Source organism: Ornithodoros turicata, chromosome 4 (genome assembly GCF_037126465.1).
Source record: "Ornithodoros turicata isolate Travis chromosome 4, ASM3712646v1, whole genome shotgun sequence".
Taxonomy (NCBI): Eukaryota; Metazoa; Arthropoda; class Arachnida; order Ixodida; family Argasidae; genus Ornithodoros; species Ornithodoros turicata.
In genome coordinates this window covers 23372926-23392450 of record NC_088204.1, presented here as the reverse complement: position 1 = coordinate 23392450, position 19525 = coordinate 23372926, and the positions used below count along the sequence as shown (strand labels likewise).

At 47.8% G+C, this 19525-nt stretch overlaps 1 protein-coding gene across 2 annotated transcripts in view; it reads left to right on the top strand.

The window, feature by feature from the left end:
- Window positions 1-19525, top strand: part of LOC135391325 (uncharacterized) — a 686593-nt gene that overhangs the window by 76299 nt on the left and 590769 nt on the right. Inside the window, exons 4-5 of one of the 2 annotated variants that reach the window (XM_064621564.1) lie at window positions 13196-13279; window positions 19402-19478. In XM_064621564.1, the coding sequence (XP_064477634.1) occupies window positions 13196-13279; window positions 19402-19478 (161 nt within the window). Of the gene's footprint in view, window positions 1-13126; window positions 13280-19401; window positions 19479-19525 lie in introns of both variants that reach the window. The other variant, XM_064621561.1, reaches the window with a different exon arrangement.

The window sequence follows — 19525 nt, the reverse complement described above, 5'->3', positions numbered from 1 at the left end:
TTTCCAAATGTCAACTAATAATTGAACCAAGATTGGGATTTAACACTTAATTAACTGTTTTGCTAAACAGAGTACTTGTAACTGATTCATTATCACGTCGCCCACTAACATTTGTAAAGAAGGACTTGAGGGCTGACTTCAACTATTATTAACCCTTGATCTGGGTTCAAAGTTAACAATGCACCATTGGTGTGCATAGTACTCCAAAATGGCTAAATAATTTATTGCATAAGTTCTCTGTTACTGTTATTGAGATGTACTTTTGTAAAGTCCTTTTGAGAGCCCTGCAAATTGAAACTGGCTTCAGTGTACACTACAAATACATCGTAACATTTAATTGAAATATAATATAAGAGCAGAAGCAATGTTTTGTCCCAATTCAAACTACATCTTTCTTTTTTATTGTCCAGGGATTTAGGAAATAGAGTAGGACTTCCTGCCCTCTGATGCTTTGACGTACTTGAACGTACAGTTGTAAAACCTACAACAAAATAAACAAGAGAAGTATAAACAGTTTCGTCTTTCCCTTTTGAATTTAACAAGCTAGTTATATTTTACCATTTGTTCACTTTTGTATTCTCTGTTGGTGAAAATATTACAGGAAAAATGATGCTGCAGATCAAACAATGACATGTCATCTTGATGAAGATCAGAACATTTCTTCAGGCATGCTAAGTGAGACAAAACAAATGTACAATGAAGGTTGTACAAAAACAGCAAATCTCCATCGATTAAAACTTTATATATGTGGATGTTACCACATCGTGTAGTTTCCACCCAAAAGTAGGACCAGGCAAGGTTGTTTGGAAGGTTGTTGGGATGTTGATGTGCTATACCGTTAGAGCACATCAATATAGATGAGGGGCAAACACAGTAGACAGCGTAATGGCTGCAAACTCAAGTGAAGATTTATTCAACAGAATAAGAAACCGAAAGCATGAGCAGAGAAAGGCAGTGCCCATGCAGTGTATGGTGAACCATATTCATTTCTGAGAAGGTAGGATCGGAAGAGCAATAAAGAGAAATGACAGTTGCGTCCAAGATATTGGAACTCTGCGAATTTTGGGACCAATATGAGTGGTAACCTTGCATGGCTCACTGCAGCTCTGACACACATTGAACAATTCCAGTAGTTGCGGCTTTAAAGACTATGAACGATTGCTGTTGCACTGGGTATTCAAGTGTAGAGGATGCATCTCTAGAAAATTAATTAGTGTTCCTTAGTCATAAAGTCATAACTCCATCTCAACAGGAACTATTCTCGTACCCTTCAAACAAGCTAGTAGTTCTCATCGGTTTCTTCTCCTCTTGTTGACGTCATACTAATGTTCTGCACCTGTCCAAAGACTCAAAAAACAAAAAAATGTCACAAAGTCTGCAACACGTAACAAATCTAGTGCTTCCATCTGTGGACTTTGCATACCTGCTTTCACTTATTTCTGTCATGTCAACTTGAGTGCCTGGATCACACATACGAATCAGTCTTGCGCCACTTCAACACTGGAAGGCCCCTAAAATTAAATTTGTTGATGTTGACAAAGTTGAGTACGGGACAAGTAGGATAACATGAGTTAAATGGAATACGTCGTCGCTATATTATAACTTATACGTGTGTGACGCCTGTACATACCTAAGACGTTGTGTTGAACTCGTCACCTCGGTGAAGCAAAATCACTGGGTACTGAGCATCAGTGTGCTTCGGACGTCTTCGCAATTCGCCTTCTACGGCATCTTCGTAGTCATCGGCAGCAAAATGAGCTCAGCACATACCACACGACTGCTACATCTAATAACCGAATGCTTTGAACCACATTCGTTTTCGCGCACTCTCCTGTTGAATCTTGTGGTAGAAACGCCTGCCGCCGATGGTGAACGAACATGATTTTTGCATCCCCGAACACCAAAACCACACCACTCATATGTAGGTCTCACGAATAATTGACAAAACAACCACGAACATGTCATTCACTTCTCTTCGCGCGACCAACACGACCGCCCACGACGTAAACAATAAACGCGATAACACAGACGACCTTGCAGATGGCGCGGCGGATCGTAGCTCGTAGCGGCGAAGTAGCTGAATGCTTTATTAAAGTAAAATCTATGGAAGTGAGCGTCATTTTTAAAATAGTGTTTATGTGTAAGATAATGTGCGCCAGCTTCGTTCTCTACAAAATTAGCTCTCACGTGGTAAGGGTTGACCAATCCCTGGGAGCCCTGGACCTGAAACCCAAGTTGCTCTTTTTCGCCGTTCGCTGGCAGCACTGTCCATGTTCCGGCAATCTTCAAAATATTTATACGTAAAAAATATGCCGAATTGAGAAGTAATGCTTTCTGTGTCTTATCAAACAACGATGTTGTGCACGACAGTGGGCAAAAATATAGGGGTTATTTTTCACTTTTCGGTCCCTTTAACAGTTCACTTAAGTTAGCTGAACTGCATGAACGAGTTCATCAAACTGAACTGAGTTGCCCATCACTAAATCCGTTGACCGTTGCTGGCGGTCCCTGGTCACGGCGCTTCCTGAGAACGCGTCCATATACATCCACTGAATCCATCCATCCATTCGTGTGCGGACTACATTAAAAATAGGTTACAGTAAGGGGTGTAATACCAAGGTACCATGGCGCATGTACCTTTGAGGATAATATGTTTACAAACATTTGAAATAACGCGAACTATTTTCAACTCGCACGAGCCAATATGTGGCGCGGCAGGGAAACTTAGTACGACGCGCCCTCTTGGAGGGGATATCGCGGCCGACCATCTGTGCGCCTCCTCAGTCGGTTTCTTCGGAATAAATTTTAATTTCAAAATTCCATTCAAATTTCACTTGCAATATTTTCGATACGGTTCGTGTCCTTGAATTTCATTTGTTTGAATTGGTTAGAATTAGTTCATCCTCAACACGAACGCACAGTGTTCTAATTTATATTATTACTTAATTTGAGAGTGATGAGGTACCATTGGTCGCCATTACGCTTGTTCCATTAGAAATTGACTTCTTAATTATTGTAGTGGCGGTAATGCAACATGTTGGATCCCATATATCAATTGGAAAACACCTCTTCATCTATACACATTAGGCCAGTTCCTCATTCTTTCTATTGGAGCAGTCTGTAATACACAACACGTCGGATATCATTACATCAATTGGAAATCAACATTTCTCATTGACGCCCACTAAACCATTTCGTTGAATTGGTTCCTTGCTTCTTTGATGTGGCCTTTCTGATCCCGAGATCGCGGGTTCGAACCCGGCCGAGGACGCCAGCAACTTGGTGGCAGGGTACAAGTTGCTTAGACACGCCGCCTTCCGCGAGGGACGTTAAATACGGTGTGCCGTGTGATGAGCTTTCATCGCACGTTAAAGAACCCTCAGGTGGGCAAAAGCAATCCACAGACCGACCGTTGTGGCGTCGCTCATGATCTCAGTTGTCTCGCGACGTAAACCCCCAATTTTTAAATTATTGCTTTGATGTGGTCTTCGCCACACAACACGGCGGAGCCGGGTTTCGCGAAGGCAGCTTCTCTGTCAATGAGAAAGAGTCGGTTTTCACTAGTTGAACGAGCTGGCAGTCTGATTTCTCATTGAATCTCATTAAAATTTTGAGAAGAAATGAATGAGATCGTGCCTACCATTTCCAGCAGGGATATTTAATTGAATCATATTGTCACGGATGGAAACAGACGAGCGAGACGGCGAATAATCGGCGAAAGCTTCATTCAGCTATTTGGCTGCCTAATACACAAGAACAAGAGTACCTCTCAGATACAACCAAGGCAAAGAATGCTCCGACTGGGAGCTCACTAGCCTTTATATACAGCGGTGAACATTGTAGAAAACACGCGTCGGTGAAGAGGAGGAAATACCGAAGCTTCTCCAAGGTCGCCGGCCCGTCCTTGAGATTGATGCGAGCGAAGGAGAAGATGCTTCTGGAAGGATCACTCAATGGATCATTCGCTAATCAGCGCGGCGCGATGTGGATTTTCAGCCCGTCGTTCGACCCCTCGTTGCCTGTTGTTGCTGTTCCGTGTGGTCGCTTCAAAGATGATACGTGGCATTGCCCTCTCCGTAGATGTGCCATCGCCCCGATGCCTGAACTTGTGTCGACGGCGCAAGAGCAGTTTCGGCGGCAGTGCCGGGCTCTCGAGGTACTCAAGGTATTCGAGACAGAGAAGTAGCCAGTTTTCTTCTGGTTCCGGGGATCATCCAAACTACCTGAATTAGTTCGACTGGAGGCGAACGACGTAAACTATTTCAGGGGTTGGGGTTTGCCGAGAAGCTGTGCTGTTCTGAAGCCATAGTGGACGCATTGACGAGGCCCAGTAAACTGTCGTCGATCTCGTCGCCGCTGACTGTTCTATGGAGTGGTGCCCGTGTCAACAAAAACAACAACGTAGATGAATGGATGATGATGATGTGGGATGTTTCCCTGCGTTGAGTGCAGGACCCTACCCCATTTCAAAAAGGTTCAAATGAAAGGATGACGAGGGAAGGAAATCCCTACAGTTCGTGAAGGAGGCCGGTGGCCCTCAGAAAGGAAAGAAGAGCGCCAAGTGCACGGCACTGGTGTCCAGGGTTACTCCATGGGCCGAGAACTTCGCAGATGTTGAATGGCCTCTGATCAAGCATTTCAAGTTGAGATTTAAAGGCCATTCGCTCGCGTACGTACTGGCTGCAGTCTTCGAGAATGTGTCGGATTGTTGCCAGGAAACCACAAGTTGTACACAGCGCAGTGGTGCTGTGGCCCAGCCTATACCGGAGTGCAGGGGTGAACGCGACGCCAAGTCGTAAACGACGCACTAGAGACGTAAAGAGGCGAGGGAAACCGCCTGGCATTTCAAATGAAAGCGTTGGGTCAACAGCATACAGAAGCGACCACCGGGTGATGTCATGACACCATTCCTGATGAGCCCAAGGCGACGTCAACGCGGACAAGAGGGGGCGCCTATCTCCATTCGAAAGTATGATGGAGACTGCTGAGCGGCGATGGTGAGCCGCAGCAGGTGCCCGATCCGCTACCTCATTGCCTCTTATTCCAATGTGGCTAGGGACCCATTGGAGGGTGAGCCGGTGGCCCCTGTCCTCTAAAACCTTGAGTGTCGTCAGGATGTTCACTACCACCGGAGCCAAGGAGCCATGGATGCCCATGTTGTCTAAGCACTGCAGCGCTGCCCGCGAATCTGTGTAAACCACCCAGAGGCGGGGGTGGTGATCCAAGATAGACTTTAGGAATAGCAGGATGGCATACAACTCCGCAGAGGTGGCCGAGGTGCGGTGCGATAGGCGGAACCCACGTGAAATTGACTCCTCTGGAATTACAAATGCCGCAGATGAGCCGCCTGTAGTGGAGGAACCGTCCGTATATACAGCGGTTTGGTTTCCGTATGTAGCGTCCATCCACTCCAGAGTAGCCTGCTTGAGGACTGGAGCAGGAGTTTGGCTCTTCGGCCCCTTGATCCCCGGGATGTGAGACGAGATGGTTGGTTTCGGCAGTGTCCGTGTCAAGCAGTCTGCGTCGTTGTGCTTTCTTCGTGCTTTGTGCTTTCGTTGTGCTTCCCGACTTGCAGGTGAAGGTGACGTCGTACTCCTGTAGCTGAAGACTCCAACGCGCTAATCGACCCGACGGGTCTCTAAGGCCGGCGAGCCAGCATAGAGCATGATGGTCGGTCACTACTTTGAACGGGCGTCCGTATAAGTAGGGTCGCAGCTTCGTGATGACCCATATAAGTGCAAAGCACTCCTTCTCTGTTGTCGAGTAGTTTTTCTGGGCCTTGGATAGTGTTCTGCTTGGATAGTGGATAGGCATTGCTTGCGTCGGTGTGTATTTCGGTTTCGGCGTTGGGGTCGAAGTGTGCCAGCACAGGTGCACTCTGGAGGCGTGTCCTTCATTTGTCGAAGGCCCGTTGTTGCGCTTCGCGCCACTCACAAGAAGCTCCATCCTTCGTCAGTGCGTTTAGCAGTGACGCGGTTTCGAGAAACTTGGGATGAAGGGGCGGTAGTATAGGCGCAGAGACCAAGGAAGCTTCGTACGTCTATAACGTTACAAGGAACAAGGTAGCTGGCGATAGCCGCTGTCTTTTCGGGACCTGGGCGTATGCCGTCGCCGCTCACGAGATGGCCGAGAAACATGAGTTCTTGGTAGGCGAACCGGCATTTTTCAGGTTTTGGCGATAGTCCCGCAGCTCTGAAGGCCTTGAGAACTTGTTTCAGCCGTTCTACGTGTTCATCGAAGGTTCTTGCGAAGACGACGACGTCGTCGAGGTACACAAAGCAGGTTTGCCATTTTAACCCAGCCAGTACGGTGTCCATGACTCGCTGAAACGTAGCTGGAGGCCGAACGGCATAACCTTGAATTCGTAAAGCTCATGCGGAGTAACGAAGGTCGAATCGCGTTCGTCGACTTCCACTTACCAGTACCCCGTTTTGAGGTCCATGGAGGAGAAGACCTACGCATTTTGGAGACGATCGAGTGTGTCGTCGATGCGTGGTAACGGGTAAACGTACTTCTTCGTGACCTCGTTGAGTTTTCGGTAGTGGACGCAGCACCTGGGTGTTACGTCCTTTTTCTTCACGAGTACTACTGGCGACGCCCACGGGGGGGGGGGGGGGGACTGGTCACTGGACGATTTCTTCTATTGTGCTCGAATGGCTTCTCGCTCTTTAGGTGACACCCGATACGGCATACGATGAATAGGCCGGACGTCTTCGTCGACTATGATACGATGCTTTCCGACCGCCGTCTGTCGCTTTTTGGACGAAGTGGCGAAACAGTCACTGAAAGCATGTAGTACTTGCAGAAGGGTGTGCTTCTGCGCCGCAGTTAGTTGAGGGTTTAAGTCGAACTGGCGTTCGTGGTGTTCTGTGGCGCAGTTTGTGCGTGCACTGTCCAGGAGACAAAATACTTGTGGTGACATAATCGTCCGCAAGGACATCTATTTTTGTGCTCCTTGTGAGATGCTCCTGTTCCTGGCTAAAGTTCGTAATCAGCAGCTGCGTTTTTCCGTCTCTGACAGGCACAATTCCTCTTCCTATCCCTATTCCGCGTTGTATGAGGAGATGAATGTTTCCTTCGGCCAGCATAGAGCCATTCAGAGCTGTGTCACTCACAGCAGTAATAATACGTGATGACAAAGGAGGAAGGTTGACCCGCTGACTTGCTATAGCTGCCACATGCGTATCTGTGCACTTCTCCGGGCTTATACTTGTCAGCCACGCATTATCGTCGTCTTCACCTTCTGGCGTCTCTAAGGCAATTACTCCGTTGATGAAGTCGATGACTGCTTTATTTTCCAGTAGAAAGTCCATTCCGAGGATGACGTCACGTGGGGAGTTCGGCAGGACGACGAAGCTGACGACGTACTGGATGTCACGCACTTGTACGACTGCCGTGCATCGGTCAGTCGGGGTTACGACGTGTCCAGCACCAGTCCTGATGTCCGGTTCATCCCACTTCGTTTGAACCTTGCCGCTAAAACTCCCAATGGAAGGAAACACTGAAGTAAGGACAGGACAGTATGTGGTTTCCGTCTTTCCTTTTGAAGTCCTGTCATTTAGTGTCTCCCTGTATTGAGGGCTTTAGCAGTTATAAGCTATTGCCCATAAGCATATTGCATATAAGCTATATTTTCCATTAGGAAACCGCCATGCCTCGCTGACGGACTATTGGGCTGTCCTGTGGGGCCAGTAAGCCCGCCTGATGGACTGTTAGAAACCCTTTGTCGGACCTCCAGGCCTCCTTGTGCATCATTTGTAGTCCTGTCATTTAGTGTTCCCCTGCATTCGTTCCCAGAATTGCGGGACACTCCCTCTTAAAGTTGGCTTGACCTGCGTGCTTCTTGACCACCACTGAAGCAATTAATTCCACCTATAGTTTTGCTACAATATCCGTTGACCCCGAGCTTTAGAAAGAAGTGTTCATCACTTGGGTGTCTTTATGTGATATCCCATGATAGTGCACAAGTGCAATAGAAGCGGAAGAACGTAACAGTTTTTTTTTTTTTTTTTCCTGGCGCACTTGTTTCCGCCGTGTTGGCAGAATGCATTGGCGTGACTTTTTGCTTCTAATTCGCGAAAGCAATGAATTCGCTGTGCTGTTTTGCATGGGGATGTCGCAGGTAGGCGATACACATTAGCTTACTTCAAGCTTGCCCTTCAGAAGTTTAGCGTTCTCGAAGACCAAGGTCAGTATCAATACAACCATGTGTGGCTACTGCAGTTCAAGTCCCCAGAGGCTACATCGGCCTTCATGTCGCACGCAGGCTCGCTATAAAAGGAAAGCAATGTGGTGTGCTGGGAGCTACAAAGCAGGTTCTCCATTTGAAATTGAACTCGGTCCCGCCTGCCATCCAAGAACGCGACATCCGTGGCTCCCTTGTTAACTATGGGAGTGTGGTAGAAACCAACAACATCACATGGTCTGACCCCGAGTTAGGTAATAGAGAGTTTTAGCAAACTGCGTCCTCCCGCACGGTAGATTACTGTCGGCGCGGTCACGCAACTGCGCATGCTCAGATGACGTCACCCTCAAGGTATCTCTCCGGTCGTCGCCGGAGTATGGTAGGCTAGAAGGTCTGGTGTGCTTACCGCCATATTCAATACATGGAATGCGCGATGCCCCGGTTTCGAAGCCAAGCTCCTGAGCTCCGGCGCCACGCGCGCGCTGCGAACCAAGCGGGTCCTCGTTGAACTAGTCCAACATGTCTCGTGTGTGACGGTGTATGTGTGCTTGACTATTTTTATAGTCAATATATTTGGACCAGCACCACGTTGGTTTGCCGCACCAACTGTTTACTAGTATCCGCAGTTCTTTGTAACTAGACCACGTGACATTTGCTACCGTCACGTCTGCCTAGCCGACGATCCCTGCAAGCGAAAGATATCGGAATGTTGCGAAGCACGAGACCGCATGTCTTATCTTCGTTGGATGATGACAGACGGGTCGAAAAACGAAATAAAGAGCGGCTACTGCGTCCGAGAGCTCGCCTCCTTGATGGTTTCCTTCACTCTTTCTTTTCAGCCTAGATTATCGAGCTGCTGTGTACAGCAAGCTGCGAACATTTTGTCACGGAACATAAGCCGATGGTAGATTGTTCAACTAAATTGTCATTTAGCTAAACTATGGCGCTTTCTATACAGTGTACCCCGCCGCACATCTTAGTTGAGGACCAATTTCTGTGAAGGAGACATAAATGTAGCAAACATAACATTTTCCACTATCATGTGATTGCACTCCATGGTCCCCACAGGCAAGGAGATTGGGAATGATTGCATCAAAAGGGAAACAATATGGGAACATGGCATTTTGTGTGTCAACCACATTCACATCCACCGACAGTGGCAACAATGGACAAATTCAGCTAGGCTGCAGGAAATTCCCTGCAGTGGTCACCACTGTGCAAAGACCATGAACAGCATGATTTGCTGGAAAGCCAATAGCTAGCAGTGAAATACACGAACAACCTGCTTTCACATCTGGCCCTTTGTCACAGCATACAGTATACACTCGTTAATATGACATCCTCATTTTGCGATCTGTAAGCGAGAGAATGCAGAGGTAACCGAGACAGTGCTCAACAATAATGACTGTGACACTGCACTCGGCAGCGCCTCGTACTTTATACAGGGTGTTCAAAATTAAGCTTTCACTAGCACTTTATAAATAGGCGAACAAAAGAAAACTGGTGCTATTTTTCTGTTCCTTGAGTAAGAAACAGGTGCTACATAATTAGCATCACCTGTTTCTTACGCATTTAACGTGAAGTTATCGTCCGGTTTCATCGCTGTGTTTCCGTAGCGCTCGTGAAAGTTTAATTTTGAACACCCTGTATACGAATACTCGTATTTTACGTGCGGCTCAGGGGATTCAATCCCTTTCTTCTTGTCCACACGTCAATATACAGAATACTTTGTTGCACTTTAAATGCTCATGCCATACTGTTAAGGCTTACCCACAAGAATACAACACAGCTGGCTAACATGAAGGCAAAAGCAGGAAGAAATGCTGAGTGTGAGTGAAGAAGTGCCGGCTAATACCGTCTACGCATATGCTACACAGCATTTGCCACACGATTACGCATAAACTGACGTGCATATCAAGACTGTGAACAACAGGAGAGTTGCTCTTGTCGTTCAGGCACAGTCAGCACAGCTTCTGAACTTATGCTAACACTATACTCACGCTAGAAGCCTCACAAAGTATGCGACAGGTTGATTCATACGCTTGCAGCACATTTATGTGATACCAACGTCGTCATATACACACAAAAGTCCACGCTCTTCGAACTGCGCAACTCTGGGGCGTTGTCATCGTCGATAGGTCGTGTCAGCAGGAGACAATCGCCTTGTAGCAGCGATCACTGTAGTCTTTCTTTGATCGCACACCCAGCATGTAAATACAAAATACTGCAAATACCACAGGACTTTAAAGGTTAAAACACCCACTCTTCGTCTAAGCAGCGCCAAACAGCACCACCAGCGATCCGAACAGCACGAGAGCCTTCTGGACAGCACCAGAGGCTAAATAAACGAGGACAGCACACTGCAAGACATAGGTGGGGAAGTTACTTTTATTTTGTAGTGCACTACCGCTACTCACTACTTTTTTCAAAAAGTAACGCGTTACGTTATTCGTTACTGTTGCGGTAGTAGGTAACGCGTTACTAACGCCGTTACTTCTGGTAAGTAATGCCGTTACTTTTGCATTACTTCACAAGTTGTCCTTCTAATACGTACCATTTTTGGTTGAGTCACATAAGTGCATTCCGCAAATCAACACAAGCAATGTTGGGCACAAACAAAGGTCACGCATGAACACAACTTACATGTACGATTTATTGCAACGCAGAAGTAGATGATGTTTAAAATTTTCATCTGTGACCTTCGCCCGTTTGACTGAGAGGACGCCTAATGACCAGTGAATGCCATAGGTGGGGAAGTTACTTTTATTTTGTAGTGCACTACCGTTACTCACTACTTTTTTCAAAAAGTAACGCGTTACGTTATTCGTTACTGTTGCGGTAGTAGGTAACGCGTTACTAACGCCGTTACTTCTGGTAAGTAATGCCGTTACTTTTGCATTACTTCACAAGTTGTCCTTCTAATACGTACCATTTTTGGTTGAGTCACATAAGTGCATTCCGCAAATCAACACAAGCAATGTTGGGCACAAACAAAGGTCACGCATGAACACAACTTACATGTACGATTTATTGCAACGCAGAAGTAGATGATGTTTAAAATTTTCATCTGTGAGCTTCGCCCGTTTGACTGAGAGGACGCCTAATGACCAGTGAGTGCTCCTTGTCAAGGTTGATAGAGACGGTGACCTTTTATCTCATATAGTATAAATCCAAACAGCCAATCCCTTGGTACTTTGTTACTTGATCAGACGGTAGAGGCTATTTTTCTGTCACTTTCGCCCCATTCGTCGAAAAATACCAGAGGGAGTGAAAAATAGAGGTGGTAAACAAAGGTGACAGACCTCAACCAGGGTAGGTCAATAATCCTTCTTTTGCGTTCTTCGTGGGTGCAAATGTGACCTTCTTGTCATTGTTGAAGATGAATAGAAAAAATCGGGGATTTTCCCGGATTCTGCAGGCTCGGTCCTCGATCAAGCTTTCAAGTTTAGACGATGAAGCAATGTTCCCGAACACGCAGTAACGCATAACGCCGTTACGCGTTAGTTAGTAAAAATGTAATGACGTTACGTTACTCATTACTTTTCTTCCAAATGTAATGCGTTACCATATTTCACTACTCGAATGTAACGCGTTACCGGTAACGCACTACTTTGTAACGCGTTACTCCCCACCTATGGTCCACCACGTGATCCCCTCTAAAGTTTCGGTTTTGCAAGGCTTTGTTTCTCGCGCTGCTCTCCGTATGATTTTGCTTCTTGGAAGTAATTTATTGTGAAAATGTGAGCACCGTCGTAGAAACGACGTATGGTAATGTGTTCCTGTCCCGGCTGCGGCTCTCGTTGAACTCAAAGCATCTCCACGGGAACGCGTTTTGTTCGTAAGTACACTGTAACTTGCTTTAGTTGTCCGTGTGTCTTCGAGTCATCTTGAAGTCTTCATTTGGGACCTCAAACTCTGCCGCAGATTCATTTCATATCTTCTGTTGTTGTACCAATCTGATTAATGGAACGGCATTCTTAACCACTTAGTCAAGAAAAGTACATACGTTGGAAGTAACCGTTGCCACACGTGATGTTTCCGGTCCCGCGTACTCCTATTGCGTTCTGCACACTGTGACTGGTCTTCTAATAGAACAGTAAACATTCGTAACCCACAGAAATAAAGTGCAAGCACGCGTTCAACGTAATACTGCCATCTGAACTGCAACACAACTATAGCTCGCGTCGTCTGCTTTGCTGGAGCCATGCTGTCCGGAGGGTCACGTGAGCGGTCACGTGGTAGACAGGAGCATCCCAGAATGCAATGCGAGGCCGGCTACGCTCGTCCCGATAGAAAACTGTCGGAGGGGCCGCTCCTTGTGTTTCCTTCCTCCATGCACTGCAGTCATAAAAATGGCGGCCCCCATGTCTGTTTCGGAATAGTTAATTTACGATTATTTAAAAATATGGGGCCGTTTTCTGAAAATGAAGAGTGCTTTCAGACACAGTTTGAGACGCTCTTCCAGAATAACTTTACAGTTTCAAAAAGTGAAAGCACCCCCGGATCCGATCCTTAAGTCTCACATCCACACGCAGCGTCAAAACCATGTCCTATCAGTTTACTTTCGATTGTTCTGAAGAATCAGTTTCCTCTCTTTAGCTTACCTTCTCTTGTTCACAGGAACATCATTACAGTGTGCTTACATTACTTACATTACTTACATGATGCTTACGTTTTGTTGTACCTTTTGAGTTTCTTATTTTAAATGTGTCAATTTGAGTGTATCTGTCTCCATCTGTCCGTCCCACTGACAAGCCCCTTTAGGCTTAGGCGGGTCAGTTTTGTATGTTTTGATTGCAGAAACTCGCAATAACTTGAATTGAATTCACACATTCAAACTCAAACTCAAATTTAATTCGATTGAATTATTATTAGTAGTATCATTATTATTTTTTATTATCACCATCTCGCACCCTTGATTAATATTGTCCATTTCGACAGGTGTCCTGCGACGGAGGTACCATGCAGGAGACAAATGAGGCCAACTTTGGCACTGACTTTGTCCTTCAGAGGATTGACCAAGCGTATGATGCTGTGGCGGTCATGGAGATCCACATCACTTACAAAAGTGACAGTAACAAGATCTTCAACACGGTACAGTATACTTTCATTCGCAGTTAGCGTCCCCAAGGAACACCGCATCCAATGAACTTTGTCTTTGTGGGGTGCCGTCGTATACACATTCCGTCCAACGTGAAACCACTATAACTGGATGACACTCGACGAAGTCAGTTTTTTAGGACAGCATAAATGTTGCACGTGGTCAACTGGCAGCGGAGCTGAGAACCACATCGTGTTGTAATAACACCGTTCCTGCCACAGTTACAAAAATCGAGCTTAGTGGACTATGAAATTTTTTCGAGAACCCTGCAAAAGTCTTCCTGAAAGCGGTTCTTCTTGTGTAGGAACTCGTGCCTCAGATAAGATAGCATCAAGGAAGGCGAAGTGGTGCACGAAATCAGCTGAAGAAAAAGCATGATCTTGAGCGACACGAAGGGCAAAAAAACACTAACAGAGAGAGCTGTCTGTGTTTGTGGAGGATATCTTGAGCATATTCGTATTTTGTAGTTACAGTGCTGGACAAAAGTTTACGGAACGCGCGAGCGGCGTATTTTCTCTGGGTAGAGACACCCTAGCGGCGAGCGGAGGCGGGCGAGTCCACTCGTTCAGAGGGATGGAAGAGTGCGCTTTTGGCGACCCGCCGTGGTAGCACTGGTAACTTTTCTTTTGAGTGTAACGAACGCCAAATGGTTTCGTTTTCGGTCTACTGCACCGAGCGCGAGTGGCTATCGCGGGAAGGAAGTCTCTCCGCTATCGGAGAGATAACAGGGCGTTAAGATGAATTGAGGTGACAACGGGCCGCAGTGCCTAGTATTTTTCTCTTTTTTTTATTAGGCAAAAACAGAAGAAAGGAGCGTGTATCCTTGAACACACACACAAAGAGGCGGGGGAGGCGATAGTGTCTGAATAGTTTGTCGGCCCCCTTTCGCAGCAATAACTGAGGACATGCGCACAGGAAGGGAAGCGTATAGTCGACGGACAACGTCCACGTCTTCACGTACCAAGGACCACTCTGCTTCTATAAATTCGCAGAGTGCGTCCTCGCTCCTTGTAGGTGTCTGTCTCTTGCTCATCCTATTCTTCAGGATGCCCCAGACGTTTTCGATGATGTTTAATTCCGGGCTCTGCGCAGGCCATGTCAGCTGCATTACCCTGAGGTCGTCGAGAAGGCGTTGGACAGTTTTACTACGATGGAAGGAGCTGCCATCATGCTGGTAATGGTAGCACCCATCCGGGAACGGCCCGTCCAGAGCATAGGGGAGCAGCGTCCTCTCGACGACCTCAGCGTAATGCAGCTGACATGGCCTGCGCAGAGCCCGCACTTAAACATAATCGAAAACGTCTGGGGCATCCTGAAGAATAGGATGAGCAAGAGACGGACGCCTACAAGGAGCAAGGACGCACTCTGGGAATTTATAGAAGCAGAGTGATCCTTGCTACGTGAAGACGTGGACCTTGTCCGTCGACAATATGCTTCCCTTCCTGTGCGCATGGCCTCAGTTATTGCTGCGAGAGGGGGGCCGACAAAGTATTGAGACAGTATCGTCTCCCCCGCCTCTTTTTTTTGTGTGTGTGTTCAAGGGTACACGCTCTTTTCTTCTGTTTTTGTCTAATAAAAAGACAGAGAAAACTAGGCACTGCAGCCCGTTGTCACCTCAATTCATCTTAGCGCCCTGTTATCTCTCCGATAGCGGAGAGACTTCCTTCCCGCGATAGCCAATCGGGCTCGGTGCAGTAGACCGACCGAAAACGAAACCATTTGGCGTTCGTTACACTCAAAAGCAAAGTTACCACTGCTGCCACGGCGGGTCGCCACAAGCGCACTCTTCCATCCCTCTGAACGAGTGGACTCGCCCACTTCCGCTCGCCGCTAGGGTGTCTCTGCCCAGAGAAAATACGCCTCTCGCGCGTTCCGTAAACTTTTGTCCAGCACTGTACATCACTCAGCTGTTGTAGCAGCTCAGTATGTTCTAGGTTTGGTGCTGGGATTGCGTCAGTTGTGGCATTTCTGAGTTTCTGGTGTAACTTTAACATGTAAGCTGTTGAACAGGGCTCATCTATAAACGGCAGTGCATGTTCATGTACTTCGACATGGTGGCTGTCTGTATGCATCCTTGTCGGCATGGACAGCTGTAGGAGCGGACTATTCAGTGTAGCTTCTGTCCGCGCCAGCGCAACAGACATCAGGAAGCTACACAGCCAGCCGCAGTGTCATAAGCATGAATTAAGGATTCCGGTCACGAACAATAACAATGGTTGTACGCGCTCCGACATAGGTATGTAGCCATCATTTGCAATCCGTGTAATCTACAGTTAAATGAAGCTTCACCACCCCAAATGTAACGCTCGTGATCCGAAGGGAAACGCTACACTGCTGTGATTCGGCGCCTTTGTATGATTGGACACTGATGCATGAGATAACACACACTATGTCATGATATATGTACCTGATATCCGTTGCCATGCATTTGTGGAGATATGTACACCTTAATTGCGAATTCGGATGGTCATTTCATGGCAACACGGCCTAGCTCTCGGAAATCGTTCGGAAATTGACCGCACTGGATCATGTGACCGTTGCCACACGAACATGAGTTCCGAGAACCTAGCGGTTTTAGCCACTTGAATCAGGCTATGGGCATTGCGGTCACACGTGTGGTGGCCACCAATGATGACGACGATGTGCCCCTGCTGCCACGCGCTACTGCGCTGGCTCGTCGGTTCTACAGGTACCATCCTAGCCATGCACATCTGCCCTCTGGGACATTCCATCATCGCCGGTCAGGACTCATATAGAGGGACGCCACCTCCTTTACGTTTGGCGACCCGAACGAGGACCACCTTGTTCGTCGCCATTCGGCCTCTTACCATCCCAAATTTCGACAGCGAACACCACCATCAGGGTTCAGTTTGGCCCACCTCATCTCCACCACCAAAGCCAGTGCAGACAGCTGTCGGCAGGCCTGCTGAGCATGGCCAACCTCTCTTCTCCTCCTAAAGAAACTAAACGAAACGACGGCTATACGGCACAACTCGGGAGTCCCCGAGCACGTCGTTCCAGTGGGGGCTCGTAATTTGGAGCCACGATCTTCTCGCTCTGAGCCGACACCCTTCGGCTTCGACGCTCCGTACCGGTCGCGGTGTACGTAGGCTTCTTCGTTTTCGGGTGTCATGATTTTTACAGGTTCGGGAGGAAAAATTGGGTACTATCTACACACGAGAATTTGGGGAGAAATTGGGCGCTACGATCTGTTTGATATGGAAATTTTCGGGTAAAACGAATGGCATATGAAACAAACCACTGCTGTGAAACTGGGACGACACACAAGAATCTACGTATTTCCGCTCAGGACTCAGGCAGTGAATGATAGTTGTATCCAAACACTTGCCTGAGCTCCACAAAAGCTCGTCTGTGACTTCTGCAGGAGGGGATTATAAAAGGAGAACAAATAGGTTCCCACAAATAGCTCTCTTTACTGATATTATGATTCACTTCTCGGACAGTTTACCGAGAACGACAAGTTGAAGGACCGCAAAGATTTCGGATAGATATCGGGTTTTACCCGAATTCTTGGAAACATATTCGAGGGGAACTATCGTGAAAAATCGGGTTTGACCCGAAAACGAAGAACCCTAGGTATGTGCCGTGTTTCCTCACACTTCGCCAGGCCTCCACGTATATCGTGATGATATTCCCCAGATCCAGCAGCGGCACCTGGTCGGGCTACACGCTCCCTTACCGCGTCGCCAAGCCGCTGGCTACTCGCCCAAACGACACGGTTCACGTCGCCCCCACAGCACACGCCCTGCCTGCCTTCGCCACCCTTCTCGTCGCCCCCGTACTTGTGGTCCACCAGCGACCACCAAATGACAGCTCATTTCTGCGCCATGCCCCTTGTCGCCGCGTCTTTCTACCCCCTCCGCGTCTGACGGGGGGAGTATTGTGGTGTCCACTGATGACGAGGACGACGTGCTCCTGCTGCCACACGCTACTGCGCTGGGGTCAGATTCACAAAGAGCTCGTGCGACGGAATCTGTCGTAACTCCGTCGTACGGGAAAGTTACGACGAAGTGTAGATTCACGAACGGCGCGCGTCGCAAAATCTTCGCAGCTTACGGCGGAATCCTGCGAGAGCTCCCGAGCAGTCTTACGAAGAAAGATGGCGACGTTATTTGGCAGCGGTGGATTTGGAGACGGCAAACAAAGACTCCGTAATACGCGCCAACGCTTTGCCACAGTACCTTTGAGACCATCCCCGAAGGGATATAGAGGCACTTTTTTGCTTGGTAACCTTCAACAAATGCTTCAACTTTGTGCTCCGTAAAATCGGGTCGCAGGGATGTTTCAAGCATCCCCTACACCTCGCTAAGATACCCCCAACACCCCTCCAAATTGTCTGCAAGAAAGGCAAAAGAAGCCATAAAAGCTGCAAAACTGGGTGCAACACACCGCTTACAAAACACCCTCACCCACCCCCTCCCCGAGACGAACATACTGGGAATATATTTGCTGTGTCGTCAAACTCGTTTCGCCTGTGATTGCATGGTATCCATTATGGCTACCGAAAGACCGAAAGCACGTGCAGTAACAAAACGTTTGGGGACGAACAACTTCGCCTTCTTCTAATGGGACGACTCTTATTGGCGCGAATACACATTTTCGTCATCGTTACCATAGCAAAAACATAGTCTCGCACCCTTTGGCTGTTTCTCTCCGAGGTGCACGTGACAGGAAGTGAGCAACTTCCTCTTCCTCGTCAATAGGGTACCCTCTCCACTACGATAGCTTTGTGAATCGCGCTTAGACGCCGTCGTGCGCGCGTCGCAGGCTACGACGTCTTAGCGCATCTTAGCGTAACCTACGATCACGTTTGTGAATCCGACCCCTGGCTCGTCAGTCCTATCGGCATCGTACTGGGAAACGGAAAACGTCATCCATCTAGCCATCAGCCTCTCCGAAGCGTCCCATCATCGCCGGTCAGGACTCGCAGGTCTCTACATAGGTCTTCGGGTGTCCTCGTCTGTTAACCCGCGTGAGCTACGATGTGCGGGCGAATGAGGGCACTCGTCACCGTTGCGGTGCAGGTGTGACGACACCGGATATAGGTCGGCAACCCGCTGCTCGATCGTAAAGAGGCCGGCCAAAAAAAAAAGTGATAGTTGGCAAGTTCCGGGCGCTTGGAAAGCGCGACGCGAACATGACAGCTCAGGATCTGGCAAAAAAAGATGCCACGAAATGACCACACGAATTCGCCGTAAGCTGTTTCTTGCACTCATCGCTTAGTCAGGTAACAGAGCGCAGATCGCTCTCGTGTAGTACACAGTGCACTGTGTAGAGTTAGCTATCACGTATAACTCCCTTTGAAAAACCCCATTCTACAGCATGTAACAGTGAGATCCGCTACACCACGAATAAACAGTGGGGGTTAACTTAGGGCGAAATCTGAACAGCATCGGCACAGCAATTTGTTCGAGCTTTGCCCAAGTGTCTGTCCTCTTCTGCCCGCAGCAGGTCCATTCAAAGTGTGCCTACAGGATAACATTTTTTTTTTTTTTTGTGAGTGTACAGTGAGGCCGACATTTCTGAGCTGAACACAATAGAGGTAAGTACACGCATGATAGAAAAGCCGTGTTTCAACAGCTGCCTGATTTACGTTTTCAAATGTATGTAATGCATGCAGACCTGGGGACACGTTGTGGTCGCTGGAAAATCAAATAAAGTGAATTAAGTAGACAAGCTGCACACTTACAAACGCGTGAATCCTTCGTTGGGTCTCATTCGACTCGTTTGACTTCCGTTCGCCAAATTCGAAGCTGGCGTCGGTATGCCAGGGAGCAATCTATCTTCCCGCCATTCCTCGAATGAATTCAACGCCGCGGAACACCGCGTCTAGCATGGTGACTGGGGCGGGTCGTGGACACGAGAATGGCGGCTTCCGAGCTCGACGGTGGCGGTTACTTCTGCGAAAGGTGACTCCACTCTAAACACAGAGGGCGCAAGTATTGGGGAACAATAGTGCATATTCTATCTAAGCGCACCGAATAATCGTGTAGAAAGTCCAACACCAATGCAGTGCCATTGTTGACGACTAATTTATTGATTTCTAATACCCAATTTTAATACCCAATCATCGTATTTTACGTTCCTCCCGCAGTCGGCGGACTTCTCCATGCCTGAATTTCCGCTCTCTCCTGGAGCTTACCTCGTCTGGGAGGGCTATGCCTCGGGAGCGTAAGTCGTTCGGAGTTATTTGGACCAAGTTCTTGCCTTATACCTGT